Here is a 23,647-nt window from a genome sequence, read left to right as displayed (position 1 = left end):
ATACCTGATTGTTTTTCGATTGTTCACTGGATGCGACAAATTTATAGTTGTCAAATTTGAAAAATTATGTTTCAAAAATATGTCGTATTCAACTGTAAGAGGTTTTGAAAGTTATCAGATGAATGATTCGGAAGACAAACTAAATTATTTTAATTTTATTTTTTGATGTTCTTAAGAAGAAAGCAAAAAAGCGCTCGATGGAAAGATGACTATTTATGCTCTTTTCAAAACGTAACTGATTGGTATTTAAAATGTTTTTTACCTTTTTTGATTTTTTTTGTTCCATGATTTTCTCTGTTCTGTTATTAATTATTTGTATTCTTTCAAATTAATCAAAATAAAATAAATACATAACTAATCCCTTAATAAACTAAAATAATGACATTTTTAATAAATAATGAAACTGTTGCTAAGAAGTCCCACTTAAAGCTAAAATATTGCTCTTTTGAAAAATTTCCCTACTTTTTAAAATAACTTTGCATATACTGACTGTATTTAGGGCTATGGCCTATGTGATTGCTGGGCCTAGTAAACCCAATCAAAATGGGCTTATATTCTTTTTTGTGTTTGTTCTTATTTTCAAGAACGGGCCGTTCAAGAATGTTGGGCCTTAAAGCTCTACTTTATTATTGGATATTTGAAGTGTGATTTTAAATTTATTTATAGTTATAATCCATTTTGAATTTTCACAATAAGCGTCGCTTTGGCCGAGTGGTTAAGGCGTGTGCCTGCTAAGTACATGGGGTTTCCCCGCGAGAGTTCGAATCTCTCAGGCGACGTTTTAATCATTTTTCCTTCTGATTCTCTAATATAAATTTAAGTAAAGACTTTAGCCCTTTTGTTATTGTATATATTTATTGCCGCTAAAAAGTGTTTTTGTTGTAGTGTTAGTGATACAATTACTAGTTATTTTTTAATTCTCCATCCCGATATTTGATACAAGCACTGAGGTTATATTGGGAGGGAGAGGTAAAGTACTCCTTAAAGAAAGTAACTCCATATCTAAAGAGACTCAAGCCGAAAATTTTAATTAAGAATGAAAAATACTTTATATTATTGGTCTAATTGTCCAAAGTAAATGTACTTCAAAGTCAAATAATAATGATTTCATAAGACATACTTATAGTTTCTAGACTTTATAGCTCGTCGTAGATAGATAGATATAAATAGTATAAGTTCTAGACTACTAGTAGACAAACTTGCACGAAGAAACCGTGATTTAACCATTTCCTCCATTTTGATTTAATTTTTTATTTGGTTTTGACTTTATGCGAAATTTAAGAAGAAAAAAAAAATCAAATCTTATGGTCTTAGACAGGGGCGGCTCTTGTGTATAAAATTTAAGGCATTGGCCTTAGGCCCCCTGTTTTTGGGGGCCTCAAATTTCTACAAATAAAAAATTATGTATTTTAATTCCATTAAAATAGAAGAAATCAAGAAAACATTGTTCTGGACTCTTACATTTTTTTCGCTAACACTCACATTATTTATTATTTTTTAACTCTTTTTTGCACTCTATTTTTTCAAATCTTTGATAGTTAGAGTAATACACTCTCAAAAATATGAATCAATAGTCGAAAAGTGTTGAACAAAGTAAATTACAAATTCATTTTTTATTTCTTCGTAAATTTTCATATTAAAGTAGGCATACAAAGTTATCAGCTTTTTGAATCAGATTCTATGATTCTAACTCTTATCTTTAAAGTTTATCAACTTATTACTTATAGAATTATGTTCATAATTCATATAATAATTATCTTAATAAAAGGATGTTTTTCAATGTTGAATTGATAAAATCTTACCTAAAATAATAATTGAAAAAAGTATTTGAAAAAAATTATTTATATAAAAGATATTTAGTAGTAATTTACATCTAAAAATTTAGAAAAATAAATAAATACAAAGAAAGTTTATTTAGATTTTAGGCCTCTAATTAAAAGTTTGTTTTAGGCCTCGAATTATGTTGAGCCGCCCCTGGTCTTAGACAAAAACAATATCGAATGGATAACAATATTATTTGGTCTTGTAATCTAAAGCATGTCATATGAAAAGTTCAGATTATAGAATTTTTAAAACAAGAAAAAGTCTTTTTTTTTTAAAAACGACTAAAAAGAAAAGAAAGAGATTCAAGTTGAAACAAAGAAGTATTATTAATTGACCTTAGGTCACCCACTACTAGGAATAAAGTTCTTTCTACGCGAATAAGTGAGAAATTTATGATGTAGAACATGATTTTCCTACTCATTTTTTTTTTTAACCAACTTAATGAAAAATGTATGAAGATTGGTAGGAAATAATTTCTCACTAAAATAGTAGAAAACATGCATCTTATTTTTCCTATATGAAAACATTAATATATATATTTTTTCTGCCGATTCAATAAAAATATTTGTAGAAATAACCATTAAACATTTTTCAACGAATATAATAATTTATTTGGTATTGACCTAATTACCTCATGCATATATTCACACCTAATGATGCTACCATAATGCAAGTCAGTGTAGAAGAAGTGCCATGAAAATAACTCAGGTTTAGTGGTTTGAATCAGATGAAAGTTTAAGCAACTATGAGGTGTAGAAATCTCACGTCTAGGATTAGAGAAATCAAGGATTGTATTGATGAAAATAAGGTTGAGTTACAACCTCCTTATATAGGGAGAGAATTGTAGAGTCTTAAGTTAACTATACTTAGAGTCCTACTACAATACATATTACTACTATAATAATAAGGGATAAGGGTCTAAAAAATACCTCCACTTTGGTCGAATTTGCTGTTGCGATACTAAACTTCCATGAGGACTAGCTATTACCTCCCTAGACTATTTAATACCGTATTTTAAACATATATATTTGCCCACGTGGACATAAAAAATAATGCAAAATTATAAATTGTAATGTGTTCACGTGGGCACATATATACCTTTAAAATACACTATTAAATAGTTCAGGGGGTAAAAAGTATACTATTAAATAGTCCAGGGAGGTAATAGGTCCTCATGAAAGTTTAGTATCGCAACAACAAATTCGACCAAAGTTGAGGTATTTTTCAGACCATTATCCCTAATAATAATAATAATGCAATTATAAATAATCTAATCCTAGTCGTAATATAATCCTAATCATAATATAATTATAGTCGTAATATAATCCTAATTAATATAAGTAGTCTAATCCTAGCAGTGTTGTAAACTCGTCAGTCAGCTTCGTTGGACTTGTTCCAATCGTCAGCTTCCTTCTTCTTCAACATGAGGTAAGTTCCCAAACACTATATTTTTATATTAAGATCAAAATTAGATTAAAACTAATTTATGATCTCTAGCAGTTATTAGGTTCTTTACACAATTCCAACTATATGAATTCATTTAATGCAATATCAAATTTCAGTATATATATCATCTATAGTCCTAAAATATACTGAGATCGCAATTTCTTTATTTTCTAATTTCTAGACAAGATGCGATTACCTAGCATAAGAATAAGATACGATAAAACCAATTTTTGGTTAGTATATGCAGAAATATTAAGCAGTGACATAATTAAACATTCTCCTTTTTTTAGGATTACTCGGCAATCTCGCTCTGATGTATATATACTTTTGGGGTAAGGCGGAAGTCCCACCTTTTGTTGTGCTTCTACATGATTTATATATACATCGTTATGATCGCAATCCTGGGAATTGATATATATATATAAAAGATTTCATAGGCAGCTCGCTCAGCTTGGGAGGCAATTTTGTTGCAACTTTTATTAGTAGTAATGGTCAAGATTAAGCGACGAACAAAATGTTTAATGAGCTTTGTTAAAGAAAATAAAATCGTTCCACCTACAAATTGATCCAACTTAATTTAATTTCCCATCATCAAATTAAGTGTCGAAAAAGTTAAATCATATATAATGATAGCGTAAAAAAAACTATACACAATTATTATGATTTAGTCCATTACAAATAGTAGCTTATTAATTTATTATTTATTTTATCATATCTAGGTTTGATATGTTGTTGAATGTCAATTTTAACCGGATATATAATAAAAAAATATTTATTCTATCAATGCATACAACATGAATTCAAAATTAAATATTGTATATATGACTATATGAGTTTAATTTCTACGCATAAAACACAAAACCATATTATATAAGCAATTTTGAGAGAGAAGGAGGGTATATATAGGGGGATTAAAAGTATTGAAATATTGATCATATGAAAAAACTAACAATGCTTCTTATTCCTTTGTAAATACAAAGTACGTACAACAATTTTTTCTATCTATATTTCTGAGAAACATGTAACTGACTAAAATTCTCTTAAAATTCAAAAGATTATTGATTGATTAAATTGATCCACATCTGTACACAAATACTGCTTACAAATCAACAATTTTGACCTTTTTATTTACTTTCTCTTCATAATCTTCTATATGATCGATCTGTACTTTGCTCATTTTTCTATTCACACTTTGCTCAATTCTTGATGAGAAAGATTATTATTTCTCCCCTAGAATCCCCATAATATTCCTCAATGTACGATTCAAAGAAAAAAAAAAGGAAATGGTAAACAAAAAGAAAATCTAGTGGAAGTATTAGATAATTGCAAATAAAGAAAAGAAGTATATCTCAAAATTTTCTCTAAGATGAAGTTGTGGAGAATTGAGGAGGGGGACAATTTATGTATAATGAATTGAAGGAAGAAGAAGAAGATATGGGAAGGAAGATAAAAGTCTCGACAGACCTATTATTCACTGAATTTCGAATTTTGCTTCATTACTGGTCTTCTGAATTTAAATGTGCAATTATCAAAAAAAGAAAGAAATATTGAGAAGAGGGGTATTTGTGTCATTTTGTGGGGGTATATGTGGGGTTGAAAGGGTTGGAGAGAGTAGTTATTCAACTTGAAAATCAAGGTAAGGTAAAGAGGAAACATTTGCCAACAAACCTTCCCAATCAAATTCTCCAATTCTTAAGCTTTCTCCATGCCAATGATGATGATTCCCAAAACCAACCATATAGTCTTCAACCTTTAGGCTTTGATCACTACTTCCACTCATATTCATCAAGTGTTGGTTGTTGTTGTTGTTGTTGTTGTTACCATTTGTAATTTTCTTCTCAATCATGGAATCATAGTCATTGGCACCACTAACAATGTTATTACTACTAAAATCAACATCACTATTATTGTTATTATTATTCTCTCCCATAGTAGTAGTACTCTTATTATTAACACCCTCTAAAGAAGGTATTGAAAATTCATCACTTCCTAACCCCATCATACTATAAGTTTCCACAACTCCATAGTCCAAAAATCCAGCATCACCTCTACTACAACCAAATTGACCTAAATTCACTGGCCCGACTAATCCAGATATATCGTAACTTGTATTATCAAGCTGAGGGAAAGGGTTGAAATGGTTGCTAGGTACCATGGCTTGCATGGATGATCCTGAAGTAGTAGACGACGAATTATCCATGCATAACGCTGCCATAACATTTACATCGTGCCCTTGCATTGGAAATATTCCTCCCATCGAAGAATCACTCGTGTTAGGCGATGGCGTGCTGTTGTTACTGTTGTTGTTGTTGTTGTTGTTATTGTTGTTTTTCAGTCTCTTTTTAATCGTGGAATTCCAGAAATTCTTGATTTCATTATCTGTCCTCCCTGGAAGACGAGCTGCAATTTGTGACCACCTATAATATAAGCAAAATATATAAGGTTTAAAGTAATGGAAATAAAGTACATCATGGATTTGCATGCATTATGTTAGTTTCATTAACAAATAATATTTGTTTGAAAATTGAAATTGTTTCCCTGCTACGGCCTACAAGTGTTGGAGGAAAATCAAATTGACTAACTAAATAACGGATTAATTATATAGTTCCTGAAATAAATTAATTATATATGACAGTAGATAGTCATTTTTAGTTTTCTTTTACTTAATGAACTTCTCTCCCTATTTAATTATCTAATTTTCCCTTCAGATTTTTTTAATTCATAAATCTCCTACTTGAAATCGGAAATACTGAAAAAAATTAAGTACAAGTGCTTGGACTCTGGGGTTGGAGTCAATTATATTACTTATTAGTAAAAAATTATACATATACGAAGTTTGAGTCAAAGCTATTAATAGAATGGCTTAAGATTTAACAGTAAATGGGGTTTGTATAATATAATGCCCTAACATAAGAGAAAATGGTGAAAAAGGACTAATTAAACATGACAATTAGGAGTTGTAGAGTAAAGTAAAATTATCCTTCTCAGAGCTTGAGATTTAGTGTTGAAAGAGGATTTTTATTTTGTGTGTGTAGGCATAAAGTAGGTTAACCATAAGTCAACCAATAATTTTAAAAAAACTATACCCCTTAGTATATTTAATGCATAGAAGATCATATGCAAGTGTCATATATATGTACACCATCCTCTATCATTTTACTAAAAATGAGTTGTATAATTATATGTTCTTTATAGCAATGTCTCGTTATAAAAGTCAAAAAATATCGCGGTTTAGTTATATTAAAATCAATATCTAATTTCAAGCTAGATGATAAAAAAAAAAAAAAAAACCTATTCACATTTTAGTTCCATTAACACCCTCATACTCTCTTGATCGATCTCTTCTTCTCAATATCAATAGTGTCTAGCTAGCATGATTATTGGTTAACTTTGACCACCAATACAAATACAAAAAGATAAGTACTACTAATATTTTCGTGTGTACTGAAATTTGAACCCTAACTTCTCATGATTTTCACTCATTTCATTCACGGTAAAACCAACATGGCTCCAAAATATACTACTTGATAGAAAGTAGAAAATGTGAAAGAGTGTATATGTGTACCTATTTCCCAGAATAGAATGCAAATGAACAATGAGTTCTTCTTCTTGAAGAGAAAAGGCGCCGCGTTTAAGGTCAGGCCTCAAGTAATTAATCCATCGAAGACGACAACTCTTACCACATCTTTGTAATCCAGCATTTCTAGCAATGTCACTCCAACATCCTTGACCATTTGTTAACATGTAACTCATCAACTTCTCATCTTCTTCTGGTGACCATAAGCCTTTTCTTAATTTCCCTAATTTATTCACTTTCTCCTTCTCCTTCATCGTTGTATTATTATGTTCCGGCTTCCTCATCGATAACAAAGACTTAAAAACCCTAAGAAGATGATGATGAGGAGAAAAAAATATATGATATGTTTTGCTAGGCTTTGATGGTGAAAAGATATGAAGAAGATATATAGAATGGAATAATAAGAAAGAGAAGGAAAAAAATATAAAAAAGATTATGTGAAGTGGAAGCAAAATGTGTTCCATTTCTCATACACATATGATGATTACCTTGTGAGTGAAGAAAAATGCAACGAAAGAGACTAGATAGAGTCAAAGACAAGAAGACCAACCATCACTCTCTCTCTCTCTCTCTCAAACCGCGAAATCAGAATTTCAACTTTATGAGTTCTGAATTTTATAATACGATTTTCATTTGATTGATAATAACTGAGTTTTAAATTTAAATATGTGTATATATTTAATGAATTTATCAACATAAATACACTGTCTGAACAAATCTACTGAATTCAACCCGAACTTGCTTGCAGGCTATTAGCTCCGCCCCTGGCCCAAAGGAACGTCCCTCTCAATCCGTTTTCCACTCCACCTATAATTGTTTTCTTTAACCAACTAATTTGCCTCTTTATTTTTTATTTAATTCTCACAATTAATAATATTTTATAAATGATTTTTTAAAAAAAAAAAAAAACACAACCCCACAAAATATCACTTTCATCATCACCATTACCACCCACAGAAGTTTTCATTTCTCTTTTCTTTCAACTTCTCACTTGCACCTTAAGTCTAAATTTTCAAAGAAAAGGAAGAGTACATGTACAATATATTCACAAATAACATAAAGTACTACAATTGTTGTACACATTTTCTAAATTGTGTGATGGTAACTTAATATGTTATATTAAGGTACGCGTGTCTATGTCTACTTTGAATCTTTATTTTAACTCAAATTTAATTAATCTTCTACAAGTCTTTAATTTGAGTTGTTTGTTGCATGAAGAATGAAAATAACGTTCAAAATAATAAGCCTTTCAGTTTCATCTAACGGATTTTTGAAGCAAATTATCTGTCGACAGATACTATTGAAATGATTAGTGCTTCATTTTGCATTATATTATTCATATATGTTACTATTAAATATAATATATATAAAGAATGTTTGTATAGTATTCCTCAACACTATACCAAACTTCCATTCTTGTAAAGTAAGTTAAAGTTACTAAAAAAATGTTTTTTCTTTCCACTACGTGGGAAGACAAATTTAATATTTATGTTCTTTTATGCAATCATGGGGTTGTCTTGATCAAGAAGGGAATTCTAATATAAAATCAATTATTTTTCCTTAAAGTATATGGTACAATCGTCAAAGCTCATGGTTTGATGTTCAGCACGTCTTACTGAATAAAATAAAAAAAGACTAATTGGGAAGTATTATCATTTGCCCTAAGAAAGAAAAAAAGAAAAAAGAACACTATATTCGAAAAGCTAAACACCTTTACTAATAATTTTGCTATGAAGGGTGAACTTTTTTTAAAAAGAAGTGAATCCATTCAACTAAATGTTTATAGTTGTACCGTGTACGTTGATTATTCCAGGTCGGTCTTGGATGGATGTTTAATCTCCTTATATGATTTTGAGTGGTTCTTATTTTTATAAACTAGCTTTCGACATTGCTTTAGGTTTGAGATTCATTTTATTTTACATAATAATAGAATCAGACCCGTCCCACTTCAAAAAAATTTACTCGATGTTGAACCCACCCCCCCACAAGTTACATCTCGATATTATTGATGATTACAAGTCAAAATTATACTTCTTTAAAGTGAATAAAATAGGAAACAATTATTTAAAGAAGAGGGGAATAAAGTGAAATAATAGTAATTATTCAATTATAATTATAAGGGAAAAAGTCTGAAATATATCCGAATTTTGGTCGAAATTATTGTTACGATACGAATTTTGAAAAGGACCTTTTACCCCTACACTATTTAATAGTGTATTTTAAAGGTATATATGTGCCCACATGGACATCATAAATATTACATAATTATAAATAGTAACATGTCCATGTGGACACACACACACACACACACACATATATATATATATCTTTAAAATACACTATTAAATAGTGCAAGGGTAAAAGGTCCTCCATAAAGTTTGATATCGTAACAATAATTTCGGCCAAAGTTAAAGTATTTTTCAGACCCTTTTCCCTAATTATAACAAAAGATTTTACTTTTTAACTCTTGGTCAAAATTCATGTTCTGTTGTTTTTCCATGTGTAAATTGTTACATAGCCATGTGTTTTGCACTGTCTTTTAATTTTCTCTATGATGTTATTAGGCGACAACATTCCCTATTTTGTGCTATAATAATCTGTTTCACACTAAAGACAACAATCTTTAGAAATGAAAGCAATCTTTGACCATAGTGCAAATATTGGAAAAATTATTGTCAACCAATTATGCATCATGTGTTCAACATTTAAAACTCCAATTGTTACTTCATTCATGAACTTTGAAAATTGAGGAACTACTTTTCAAATTAAAAATAATAATCTTACACCCCGTTTGGGTCAGCTGACTTTATAAACACCTGATAAGTTTTAAGAGCTAAAAAAATACTTTAAAACTATTGAAATTGATTTTATAAATAAACAGTGTTTAAATAAGTATGGGAATTGTTAAAACTAATAATAACTAGGGTTGTTCACAAATCGGTTTGGATCGATTATTGGTCAAAACTAATTTAATCGATTTTTAAATCATCAAAACCAAACCAAATCAAATATAATATACATTTATCGGTTTGGTTGTTATCAGTTTCGGTTCGATTATTTGGTTATTAATCATACACAAAAAAAATTTTAAAAAAAATCATTCAAAAGAGGGAAAAAAGACAACAGTTCATATTCAAAACGAAAAATAGCTAGAACAACCAACATTACAGAACTTTCGATCACTGTTTTATTGTGAATAAAGCTTCAAAATTAACCATTTTGGCCTAGAAGGAAGAGACAGTGACATTCTTAGTCCACAAAAAATTATCATAGACACTCATATACATGAAATCAATAAGATTAATGTTCTCGCCTTGGACATTTTTGTTTTCATAAATAAATTATAAATATTTTTTTATGAAAACATATAATATAAGATATTTAAATTTGCTTATAAAAATAATATGTTATGCATGTATAAAAATAAAATATATGTATATAATTTATCGGTTCGGTTCGATTATTTCTTCCATTTTTTAAAAACAAAATCAAATATCGGTTTTAAAATTTTTAAACCCAAATAAAATTGATTTATTTAATCGGTTTGATTCGATTTTTCGATTTAGATTGATTTATCCAAACCGTGAACACCCTAATAATAACCAGCCGTTTGATAAAAAAATAATTTAATTTATAAGTATGAAAAAAAAAGAACAACAAATACAGAATGAAGAGAAAGTTAGCGTTTTGTTTTAAGAAACGTATTGAAAAGAAAAAAAAACCTAGAAAAATGGTAAAAAAGAAAGGGAAAATTACGCGGATAAGTAAACATATACTAGTTAATTAGCTAATATAGCTTTAGTTTGAAGTAATTACGGATCACAATTAATTTTAGCTATATTTACGTTGTTTCTCTCCTCTCTATCTCGCCTCCCTCCTCTTTTTTACATATACAAATACAAATTATCAAATAAAAATTGTACATATAAATATACAATTATATGATAGATATACAAATACAATTAGCTTCTCTCCACTCTCTGTCATTTTTTGTTGGCCTCTCTCCACTCTCTCTCAATCTCGCTCGCCTCTCTCAATCTCTCTCGTGAGATATACAAATACATATATATATATCAATTACATATATACAATTTATCTGAGTCCGGAGCCAAAAGGGCAAAAAAAATTGTCAAAAATTTCAAAGGGCACATCAAAATTTTTTTAAATCTAAAGGGCAAAATCGCTCCTAACGAAGCGATTACCCTCTGACACAATGCGATTTTTAATAAAAAAAAATTTATTACAAAATCGCATTGTGTCAGAGGGTAATCGCCTCGTCAGGAGCGATTTTGTCCTTTTGGTTTTAAAAAAAATTGATGTGCCCTTTTGGAATTTTTGATAATTTTTTTGCCCTTTTGGCTCCGGACTCCAATTTATCTGACAGATATACATATATAGTTTGCCTCTCTCCACTCTCTGCCCTCTCTCACTGACCTCTCTCCTCTCTTTCTCAATCTCGCTCACCTCTCTCCTCCCTCTCCCAATCTCACTCGCCAGATATACAAATACATATGTATTTCAATTACATATATACAATTATTTTGACAGATATACATAAACAATTCGACATATATACATATACAATTTGTCTCTCTGCCCTCTATTGCTCGTCTCTCTCCTCCCTCTCCTAATCTTGCTCGCCTTTCTCAATCTCTCTCTCCTCTCTCTAACATGTAGCTACAAATCATAATTAGTAAATTATAATTATGAAGCACAATTAAGTTATTTTTGAGTGACTATATGCGAAAATTCCCCCAAAAAATAATTAATCAAACTAGAAGTGATTATAAGCTGAACATTAATTTTAACTTATAAGCATTTGGTTTATAAGCACTTTTAACAAATGCATCAGTAAACTTAAAAAATTGCTTAAATTAATTTGATCATCTTATAAATTAATTAATTTAGCTAAATACCCTCTATAATTAGTCCAATCATTATAAGATACAACTTGATTCATTCTTTTCTCTTTCCACCAAATTTTATTTTTATTAGATACATCTCCCTTAAAATCACTCTAAAGTGTAAATATTTGACAATACAAAACACATTTATTGTTGAGCAAAAATTATCTCGTAGAATTGGTCAGCCTTTGCCTTACGATGACGAATTATCATTCGATGAAACAACATTATTATTAAAATGCAAGAAAGACTTTTTGTGAGATTGCAATTTTAATTTAATCTCTTGAAGTCAACTATACATTAATTCAGAATATAGTTTTTTTTTTAAATAAAAAGTAATGGAAGAAACATCCCATTTACGTAGGGGTGTCCAATATGTACTTTTTCATATTTGTGCGCAAATATCATTAATCATTATATGAAGACATAAAATTATAGTATGTTAAGACCGCTTGAAAATAATAAAAAGTAAATATTACTTTAAGACAAAAAATAAAAATCTTAAAATTACTACACCAAATTATAATATTACTTTAAATATTAATATTTTCAAAAAAAAAAAATGTCTTTGATTTATTGACGTCCCTCACCTACCCACTCAGAGGCGGAGTCAGAAGGGACCGAGGAGTTCATTCGAAAATCCTTCGATACTGTTTCTGCATAGTTAAATTGTTAGTTTTATGTATATATTGTAGATTTTGAATCCCTTTCGACTTCTCATAAGTTTGAGTTTTCATATTTTGAACTTAGTGAAATTTTGACTCTGTTGCTGCCTCACTAAATACCTAATTTAGGTCTTATTCATATGGGAGTAGTTACCATCAGATAAGCATGAAAAAACACATCAGAGGTATCTCTATCAACACAAAGAGGCAATGCAAATTAAATCAATGGTATTTTAAAATATATAGACTCTGTCAATTTAAGAAAAATATGAGGGACTATTTTGAGTATTTGAAAACTTTAATTTGCATGCTGAGTTGGATTTCCATATGAAAAAATAACAAGTGGAAAAGAAATACAACTAAGCTACTCAAAGATATATAAATCTACGTAGTTACAGCTGTATAGATAATATATTTTTTCTTTACTTCTTCAATTTACCCAAGCCAAGCAACATTCTTCTTCTTCAATAAGATTAATTAGGACCCCATCATGTGCAATTCTCGTTTCTTATAGGGCCGGCTAGCAATAATTCTTACTTGGACGTGCACAAATAGAAATTTAAACTATCATAAAGTTAAACAGGTAGACAAATACACGCGTTTTATGTGACATGTATACAAATCTTCAAGTGTATTTCATGTGAATTTTCATGTTAAGTGTGTGTCTAGTTGTTCAATTTTGTAGAAATTTAAATGTCTACTTGTGTGCACCTAAGGTTTAGAGGCATAAATATCAGTTAAGACCGAATTAGAAAATATGTTTATATATCCGCCCTCAATGCATTCTGAGTCGAACATGTCATATAGGGCTTGCCTAGTGCAGTTTACATCCCTTGTGTGGTTTGCAGGCTATTACACTGTGGAGGGTTTACCCAGTGCGCACAAAGTGCTCACCACATAATACTCACCCAAAGGGCAGAGGTTGTGACCAGTGGCGGAGCTAGGATTTTTAATAAGGGGGTTCAATATCTGAAGAATTAAACATACGAACTAACCGAAGGGGGTTCGACATCTTAAAAAATAATTTTAACCATGTATAAATGGTAAAATTTTCCGCCGAAGGGGGTTTGAATGAACCCCCTAACAAAAGGCTGGCTTCGCCCCTGGCTGTGACAGAGGTTGTAGCGGCAGCGTGTTATCTTTGGGTTCCAAAAAAAAAAAAAAAAACACTTTAAAGTTAGAAAAGATATTCCTTCACGTGAAAAGCTAATAAAAAGAATTGTAGCTCGCTCATTCACGAGAGAACTACTTCAATATTTTGAATTAGGCATTGCAATAGAAGTAGATGGAGTAAATGGTAAGAGTGGACAGTTTGCCCATTTTTGGTCGAAGTTCCATTTTGATCTATGTTTTTAGGGAATAGGGCGATCCCTTTTAATGTGTGGTGTTTAAAAAATATCCGTTTTAAAATCGAACTCTTTATATGTGGTTGATTTGATTTTGTTGAGCTTAATTATTAATAATGAGACCATAAAAATATAAAAATAAAAGAATCAGTCGTAATCTAACAAATATATAATCATCAATAAAATTGGTTCCAAGGTAGAATATCAATCCCTAGACAAGTTGACATAATGATTATTTGCACTTAAGCTCTCAACGAATGCACTCATAGGTGTTTGAAAGAGCAAGCCGGAGAAAAAAACGTTCAGATAATACCTTTTAGGCAGAATTGACATAATTATTATTACGAGGATTGAGCTGCCAAAAGAGATTATCCTCCTTTGGGCTGAAAGAACATATTTATGCCATCCATAGAAAAAGAAAAGAAGAAAGTATTTTGAAGCCAAAACAGACTAAAATATACTACCTCTGTCACAATTTATGTGACTTACTTTCTTTTTTAGTCAGTTTCAAAAAAAATGACGCATTTCTATATTAAGTAACAATTTAACTATAAAATGTCTATTTTACCTTTAATGAAATAATTTACAACCACACAATTTTCTATCATTCATTTTGGACCACAAGTTTTAAAAGTTTCTTTTCTTTCTTAAACTCTGTGCCGAGTCAAACTACCACACATAAAATAAGACGGAGGGAGTATTGAGTTAGTAAAATTATAGATGGTATATGGAGTCGTTGAATTATATGTGGCAAATAAATTGATTTGATTGAATTTGAACGAATTAAAATATGATGGACTAATTTTGCCACATTTTAATTACACTCCATAGCTTTTTGATTTTATGGATACTTACAATTAGTTAGATTTATAGATGCTTATAAGTTACGAATAGAATCTTAGTTCGTCTACTGGGCACGAAACTTATGAAAATAAAATATTTAAATTTTATGATCTTAAACTAAATATATGTATAATGAATTAAATTGATTTTGTATCTTATGGTATTAAATACTTCATGTTAAAATTAAAAAGGTACTCTCTCCATTCTCTTTTATTTAGTCCATATTTAATTTGACACTCTGATTAAAAAAGTAGGGGTCTATTTTATTAAGTTAATCTTATTAATCAGATTTTGAAAATTTAGATTAAACTACCATTAGTACTTTATGTAGTTACTTATTAATAAGGTAATCTGTCTTTGATTTACCAAAAAAAAAAAAAAATACTAAAAGGGAGAAGTAAAAAAAAAAAGTGACTTTTTTCTTTAAAAAAAAAAAGACACGTGAATTAAAATAGAGGGGGTTAAATTGTTTTTTTTTCAGGTTATTAATTTCCTTTTCCTACATACCTTAGGACTACTTTCCCATTCCTATTAGAATAATGAAATAAAAATTGTCTACTTAAATCATAGTACGCCACCAAAAATTAAATCCATAGTTTTTTTTTCTTCTTCTAATTTTATAACAATTTTTCCTCATCATTTTTAAATAATGAAATCAAAAATTAGATACGAAAGATTAACTTTTTACTTAATATTTTTCTTGATTTTTGCATGCATTTTATGGATAATGAATTATACAATTTTTGAGACTAAGGATGAAAAACAAATATTTATACTAGCTGGACAAAGTAACATGGCTGGACGTGGAGGGGTTGTTAAAAGAGTTTGGGATGGTTATGTTCCACCGGAATGTCATCGGAATCCGGCGATCCACCGACTAAACGGAAACTCGATATGGGAAGTAGCTCAAGAACCTCTCCATGAAGATATTGATTTTAACAAGACATGTGGGATTGGACCAACAATGGTGTTTGCTAATATTGTGTTGGAGATGGACCCTCAATTTGGGAAAATAGGTTTAGTCCCTTGTGCGATCGGAGGCACTAGTATCGATAAATGGTCACAGGGTTCCAGGTACATGTCTTATATCATTGTAACATATATGTTAAGAACTCATCAATCGATATATATGTACATACATTCTGAATTTATTGACGACTCTATAAATATAAATAATTATGTTGTAAACCTAATATTACTATATTTTTGCTAGGCTCTACAATGACATGATTAAAAGAGCTAGAATTGCTTTGCAAGATGGTGGAACAATTCAAGGAATTCTTTGGTACCAAGGGGAAAGAGATGCATTAACTTTGAAAAAAGCAAAATCTTATAAAAGAAAATTGGAGAATTTTTTTGGGGACGTTCGCAATGATTTAAATTCTCCGTTACTTCCGATATTTCAGGTACAATTTTATCGAAAAATACCCTTTTGAACTATGTTAATTTAATTTAAAAACTTTATTGTGGTATGAATTAATGATGATTTGAATCTAAAAAAAAATTAATGATGTTAGTGACTAATTTAAGGAATTGTATTAGTAGTTATCATTGTTTTCTAAAATTGACATGTTAACAATATCTACAATGGACCACGTACGACGTAGAATGTGTTTTTGTATAATATATGCTATATTTAATGAAACAATATTACTGTATAAGAAGGATAATTAATATCTACGTTATGTTTCAACTGAATTATGATGATTGTGGAGTTAGGTGATAATTGTGAGTCATAAAAGTGTTTATAATGTTGAAAAAAATTGGAGTAGAAAAAACATAAAGAGAAAATTAGTTGTGCAATATATTGTTTTTTACTTTTTATTATTAAAATAGAAAATAATTTCTTGAGAAGACATTTACCAGAATCAGTATGTGTGAAATACTTCTATTTTACATAATCATGTAATTGACATAAAATTTCAAATTCTTTCTTTTCGTTATTTTTAGAAAGAAAGAAAATTTATAACATTAGCCATATAAATTTTGTGATATCCTCCGATTAATTGGTTTATCTCTTTACAAATTTATTTTTTGGTTCTTTTTTACAAGAGATCTTTATATTTACACATATGAAAACAATATACAAGGGATCCTTACATGCTTATTTTCTTCTATTCTAATTAGTAAAGGACTCAATTGACCCTTTTTCCCGATATTTTCTCTTTCTTTCACTAAAACAAGAGACATTTAGTGGCAATAGATTTTTCTACTCAATATTTATTGCCGCAAATATACTTAGCGACAACTTGGACAATATTATATGCATTTTTAGCAGCATTTATCTAGAGTATTGCTTATAAATATCAATATTTATTATTACAGCTAAATATTTTATTGCCGCTAAATCCTTTTAAGTGAATCTACTAACCATTGGATATATATCCAAAAGATAGAAAGGGTGAAATGTTCATGTAAAAAATTTTTCTTTGTCACTCTTACTTGTATACCAAAATATTACTTAATATCATCATATAGTTTCACAGGTTTGTTACTAAATTAAGTATTTTATGTAAATTTTAGTAATTATTTTGGGTATAATTGTATAGGTAGCCCTAGCTTCTGGAGAAGGACCCTTTATGGAAGAAGTGAGAGAAGCCCAGCTTGGAATTAACCTTGCCAATGTAATAACTGTAGATGCTTTGGGCCTGCCTGTGGAGCAAGATGCCCTACACCTTACTACTCAAGCCCAAGTCCAACTTGGATATAAGTTGGCTGATGCATTTCTTAAAGCCCATTATATATTCAGAACAACCCAATAGCACTCTTTCTCCTTTTTATTTATTTATTTTCTTTTTACCTTGGTGTGATCTGATAGAATTAGGAAAATATCAGTTTAAATGTACCCCTCATAATAGTGATATCGTGGGTTTGTGTCCCACTAAATTTGTGTAATCCAATAACAATGGATATGTCATGTATTCATTGGTCTGATGTGAACAACAATAACATATGTGAATAATAATTTTTTACCAATTAGGCACCCATGTGAAGAAACTCACCACGATCAAACATGCAAACAGTGTGCCCAAAAATGAAGCCTTTTTTACTCTTCATAACCAAGGCTTCATATAAGTAACTTCTCACTCCATCAAATAAAACAAAAGAAGATGTTATTCAAACTCTAAAGAAGGTTTTGATAAACAAGAGCGAGTACAAAGAGATACAACTTCAAAATAAACCTTCATGCAAAAAAAAAAAAATGAAAAATCCTCATCAAGGTTTTCCTTTGGAAGATTCAAATGTAAAGTATGCTTTTTATTTGTGCAAGAACCAGAAGAACATTGTTATGAGAAATAAACACCTCAGGGCAGTCCAAAGCATGAGGATGTTTGTTAATCTTCAGCTAAAACCACAAAAAGGGTAAAATAACTAAAGCGGGCTTTCACGCAATCAGAAGTTGATAGGTTCCCTCAAGAGTCTCTCCATCTGGCGTGCCCTAGTCCTTATGGACATGTCAAAAACTTTCTGGCCAAATTCTATCACAAGCCCACCGAGAATGCTAGGATCAATCTGTAACGACAAGGATTCAATATCATAAACAGATGCGATCTTTGTCATTTGAGAATTTTCAAGAAGAAAAAGTTTCAGTAGCATAATGTACCTTCTGTTCAATGTTCACTTTCTTCCCTTTTCCCATCACCTCTTGCAATGTCTCCTTCAATTCTTTCTCCTCCTCTGGAGGAATAGGCTGGGTAAAGTAAACAATAAGATTTAAGAATCAGATATCTAACTACAAGGAAACAACAAACTAGGACTGCCAGCAATTAAAATCTTGTATCAATACAGCAGTTAACAACCCTAGTCCTCAGAGCACAAGAGAGCAGGGTAACAAAGTAGTCAACTCAAAGCATCATTCATTACATTACGCAGAATAATGAAGGGACCTCACCAATAATGACTATCAAGACATTGAAGTATTAGAACAGAATTATCCGCCAACTATTTACATTGGACATCATTTGGTAGTCACATTAAAAGTGCAGATATATTGAATTTCGAAGCAAACTGCAACATAGTCACTATCTTTCCACTAGAAAAGACATTTAACTTCATGCACAAATTTTCAAGAATCGCCATAAGCAGTTTATAAGCAACTCATACTGCTTTCATCCTCATAATTCAAGTATCACTTACTCTTTCAAAGCACCATTAAGTAAACACCATATCGAAAATATAGTTTAACTTGAAATAGCCCTCGCCACATTAAATTAAAAAATACAAAAGATAAGGATCTATATTCGAGCGCAAACTTTTAGTGCCAAATAGGTGGACTTACAATAACAGTTGTTACAATGGCTTTAAGTTCCCCCTTGTGTGCCATGGTTAACTCTGCAAACCTTTTTGCTATGGCATCAACATGTTTCAGCCTCCCATTTTCAGCCAAAACAACTAGAAATCCAAAGGTAAAAGAAAATATCAGACAAATATAAAGTGATCATAAATGGAAAGAAGATATTAGCTGAGCAGGATAATAAAAACACACACATGCTCAGCTACCACATGACAAATAACAAAGAGATTATGAAATCTTGGCGGTGTGAAGCTCTGATTGGTTTTTTTTTTAAATGAAAAAGGTGTGAAGCTCTGATCTTTAAATCGATCATAGCAACCAATGGAGAAAAGACAATAGTATGTCAAAATTTCTGCCAAAAAGAATAGCTTTACAAATGCTGCTGCCAATGTGATAATGAAGAAGCATTCCCGAGGCAATGAAAAAGTAGTAAAAAGGTGGAAATTCCCATGTCACTAGGAAGCCATAATGACAGAAATGGATACTGGAATCAAAGTGAAGTTCAAAATAAATTGTTCATTCTCGAGGCAATATTAAAAAACGTTTTTTTAAAAAATGACTTGACCACATATAAGATAAATCTTTCAAGTAAAATAACTCTACTAAATATTTTTTCACAGGTCACCCTACAAAAATATTTTCAGAATTATATACTTTAAACGCTCAAAAACATGTTTCTGAACAGGTGGTGGAAAAAAAATAGTTACTATGACTAGGGAAGACTTGGGGAGTAGGAGGAGATAACAGAAATGAGAAACGGTAAATATGGTGCAGGTTAGAACAATTTCTCCAGATTAGTACAGCGTGAGGGAGCAAACTGAGAAAAGTCCCCTGCTAATCACGTGATCTTTCAAACCAAACAAGTGATTGGTTTGATTTTCTTTTTCATCCCCAAATCCAACAAAAATACATGTCCAATAGACCAATACATTAACCAAACAGAACAAAAATACACAATGATCAGATAATCCTAAGTTGACTGTCAATCGCATCATTGTTCACCAGACCTTTTTTTGATTTCATCACCTAGATCATTTTGATTTTCGAGAAAAGAACATTACTATCCTTATTGCTTTTGTTTCTTTCTAATAAGTAACAATTACTAATTAATTACAAGGATGTATCTTTTGGATTGTCTTGTTCAGCTCCAAGCAGTACAACACAAGCCTTCAGTTTACAGTATGAAAAGATGACCACGCAGCTAGGATAATAAAAAACCAACAAATAGTGACATTGAAGAAGAATTTACTATTTGCTAGTGAGATTCACATTGATCAAAGGAACTTGCTCATCTAAACCAGAATACAGATACCAAATTGATGTGATTCTTTGTGTTAACCAAGAACCAATCAACCAGGATCAAAATCTTGAAACTGAAACAACGGTTGAACAGTCCAATATCAAGAAATGGATGTTATCTCAAGCCATATATCTTGGAATCAACTACCAAGTGATTCCAAAATGGGGTGAAAGATGAGATTCTGTTTAGTTATGCATCTCTCATTGTTTCTAAAACTACAAATTTTCACATTTTTTAAAATGAAATATAGTACTTTCAGAAATAACAATATAATTTTATCATACCCAAGAAGTTCCTTGTGAGCTCTCCAAATTTAGCCTCTGAAGAGATGTCAGACATGGCCTTCACTCTTGTCTCTGTAGGTACAGAGAGATCCTTCATAAACTGAGAAAATTTAGGACTTTTCTTTGAAGCCTCAATAAGGTCCAAAATCTCGGACTCGACCTTCTCCAATGCATTAGCTTTTACAGCTGCGATGTACAAAGCTGAGGCATAATTTCCAGAAACCCCATACATAGTCACAGGAACCTGATACATCATAGAGAAGCAAAAGATGTTAACACATTTAAGGCTCATATTCCAAGAGATTTGGTAATAGTATTCATTTCTTCTATCTCTTTGGATATGAAGGAAAGGACGAGCTGTATTGCTTCAAGTGACAGAGATTGCTATTATTTTGAATTTAAACTTAAAAGAGAGCAAAAGGTGAAACAGTTGAGATATCATGAGTCAAAATATAAAAAAGAACTTCCAACGTACAGTGGAATTGGTAAGAATGAACTGGTCCCAGACATGCATAACTGACAGGAGAATAGGGAAAGTTTTTTGATGAAAATAGGAAAAGTTTTTTACTACATAGCTAATAATCAGCCCCTATTACCAGTCTTCAACAACAATAATGAGGATATGAGTTGTTTTCCCCGACATACAGCTTGAAACAGTTATAGTTAATGCCGAACCCTGCGCTTCATTGATAAAATCAATGTTGACTCTCTATCAACCAATAATGTGGGACTATTACATGGTTAAAAATTGACTTGTTCTCTTGAATAATCCCCAGCAGTTGTGCCGCTAAGAACTTATGTAAACACTTTTCAGGCAGTATCTCAGCTCTACATGACAGACTTAATGGACTTGGCAGCAAAAAAGAAAAAAAGGAATCACTAGGAGCACATGTGAGATAAGCATCAGATCATGTCATCCACTGCCAAGGGAATCCCCAAACGAAGGAATCAATTTAATGATGTGTGCAAAATAATAAGTAAGTTATGTTCATTCTTCATTTCCAAAAACATAGGTACTTTTACAAGCAAGATACTTTATCCTATTAATACAAGGGAGCTCAAAATTTTGCTAATTCAGAAGAATTTCCAACTGATAGACAAGAAGTTGGTGTCAAATGTCAATATATTGTGTGGATTTACATCCAACCTTCAAAAAGAAAGGAGTTGAATTTTGCTTGAAAGTATTACCTTTTCCAATAAATTCAAGAAAGGCAATGGGCGTCAAATAAAATTTGAAATCAAAGATGCATCAGTAAGTTAGACTTCACTTTTCAAACTTCAGGTTTAATTTTTTTCATTGGAGCTTACAGTTGAATCAATATTGTAGTATCTTTACTAGAAAATTTAATCTGATGCAGATACCATTTTAAGGAGTTAATTTACTCAATGGGTTTCAATATGCATTTACTTTAGGCTAATGCACTGCTTTAGGCAGCAATAAGTTACATTTACTCAAGGCTATAAATGCAATGCTTTAGGCAGCAATAAGTTGGTGACTTGGTGTCAAATGTCAATATACTGTGGGTTTATATCGAACCTTTGAAAAGATAGGAGTTAGACTCTGCTTGAAAGCATTGATAACTCTACTAAATTCAAGGAAGTTCTTGGGATCCAAATTATACTTGAAATCAAGATGCATCAGTAAATTAGACTTCACATTTCAAATGTCAGCTTAAGTTTTAAATGTTGGAGCTTACAGTTGAATCAATATTGTTGTATCTTTAGTGGAGATCTAGTTATGCAGATACCATTTTGAGGATTTGATGTACCCAATGGGATTCAATATGTATTTACTCTAGGCTAGGAATGCAATGCTTTCAGCAGAAATAAGTGACATAGCGAAAGATTCAACTTCACTAAAAAGTAAAAAAAAACTCGATCAGAAACAAATATCAAACATACAAATACGGCTACAATCTCATAGGACTACTAACCTTTACTTTTTTCTCTTTGGCAGCTGGGGCAGTAGCATAATTTCTTGACAACTGCAAAAAAGAATTGACCAACATTCATAAAAAAGCATCAATAAAACAAACCACTTTACCATATCACAACAGCATGTACACTTTTAACAGTTCTGTAAAGAATAGCCATTCAATCAAACTTCAAATGGGATATGCATGCTTATGCACAGTCGAAGGTTTCTCCTTTCAAGTACTTCGGGTGTAAATAAAAAAAAAATTACCATCAATCAAAACATGATATTCAATTTCAATAAAAATAAAAGGAACTCCAGGAAACAAACTAAATATTCACATAGCAACAAGCTACCAACCCCCTTCCTGAAAAAAAGTTTTAAAAGGCTAATGCTTGGCCATGATGCGAGGATAATCTTAAAATTTCCGCCTCCTCCCATCCAACCACCACCACACATAGCGAGGTCAAAATGTTTTGTTTTGCAATAAACAAAGAAGACAAATAACAGAAAAAAGTATTTCCAATGACAATGATGACACTATTTTCACATGTGAATTCAATCAGAAAATCACACCAAAATACTCCACCCTAAGCTGCAAACATATAATCATTTCCATCAATTTCACTTTCAATTTAAAAATTTGTCTCCACATAGCAGGGTTTGTTCTGACTACGTAACATCACAAAAAGATTAGCACCCAGAAACAACATTCATCCATTTCACATAAACATAAATCGGGAATCAAACTCATCCAATTTCAAAGTCAATAAAAATAAAATCGAAAAATCTAAACGGAAGATGCAGATCAAAGCACAACCCAGAAAACACAAAAACATCAAAGACCAAAAGTAGGTCTAATCTGTGATAAGAATGAATACCTCAGGATTGGAGATAAGGGCCGGATAAAGAGCGGATCTTGAATCAGATGAAAGGGCTTTGCGTACGTGAGGAAGTGTAGATCTAATACGCCCTGCCATTGCCATCGCAGAGAAGCTTTTCTTCGAAACCGATTTAGCTTTTCACAGAGATACGTATGCCTTTTTCTAGTGTTGAAAATAGCTGAGGGTTACGGGTAAAGGAGGCTGTTGATTTTACTGCCTTAACAATTCAAAGCTTGTAACCTAAGAGGGCATACAATTTCTATACTACCACTACCATTAAGTGACATGTGTACTTTTTTCATTTTTACTTTACAAGAAAAATAATGAAACAATTTTATTTTTAAAAAAAGTCGGATTTCAATGGA

At 30.9% G+C, this 23,647-nt stretch overlaps 3 protein-coding genes and 1 non-coding gene across 4 annotated transcripts; 2 read left to right on the top strand and 2 right to left on the bottom strand.

Moving 5' to 3' along the window:
- The first annotated feature begins 697 nt into the window (after positions 1-697).
- TRNAS-GCU (transfer RNA serine (anticodon GCU)) lies at positions 698-779 on the top strand. The gene has a single exon. It is a non-coding gene; the product is annotated as a tRNA-Ser (tRNA).
- Positions 780-4,806: 4,027 nt separating this feature from the next.
- LOC125833644 (transcription factor MYB46-like) lies at positions 4,807-7,131 on the bottom strand. The gene is made up of 2 exons (XM_049512813.1): positions 6,836-7,131; positions 4,807-5,687 (listed from the first exon to the last, which is right to left on the bottom strand). Exons 1-2 carry the CDS (start codon positions 7,129-7,131, stop codon positions 4,886-4,888), a joined length of 1,098 nt encoding a protein of 365 aa, XP_049368770.1. The 3' UTR covers positions 4,807-4,885.
- Positions 7,132-15,332: 8,201 nt separating this feature from the next.
- On the top strand, positions 15,333-17,367 carry LOC125833578 (probable carbohydrate esterase At4g34215). The gene is made up of 3 exons (XM_049512733.1): positions 15,333-15,679; positions 15,819-16,011; positions 17,155-17,367. The coding sequence occupies exons 1-3, from the start codon at positions 15,333-15,335 to the stop codon at positions 17,365-17,367; spliced, it is 753 nt and encodes a 250-aa protein (XP_049368690.1).
- Positions 17,368-17,703: 336 nt separating this feature from the next.
- LOC125833655 (ATP synthase subunit O, mitochondrial) lies at positions 17,704-23,545 on the bottom strand. The gene is made up of 6 exons (XM_049512825.1): positions 23,280-23,545; positions 22,418-22,468; positions 20,484-20,727; positions 18,885-18,997; positions 18,210-18,296; positions 17,704-18,118 (listed from the first exon to the last, which is right to left on the bottom strand). Exons 1-6 carry the CDS (start codon positions 23,382-23,384, stop codon positions 17,999-18,001), a joined length of 720 nt encoding a protein of 239 aa, XP_049368782.1. The 5' UTR covers positions 23,385-23,545; the 3' UTR covers positions 17,704-17,998.
- Between the last annotated feature and the right edge of the window lie 102 nt (positions 23,546-23,647).

Source organism: Solanum verrucosum, unplaced genomic scaffold (genome assembly GCF_900185275.1).
Source record: "Solanum verrucosum unplaced genomic scaffold, falcon-dt-bn FXZP01000307.1, whole genome shotgun sequence".
Classification (NCBI taxonomy): Eukaryota; Viridiplantae; Streptophyta; class Magnoliopsida; order Solanales; family Solanaceae; genus Solanum; species Solanum verrucosum.
This window is presented reverse-complemented; position numbering and strand designations above follow the sequence as displayed.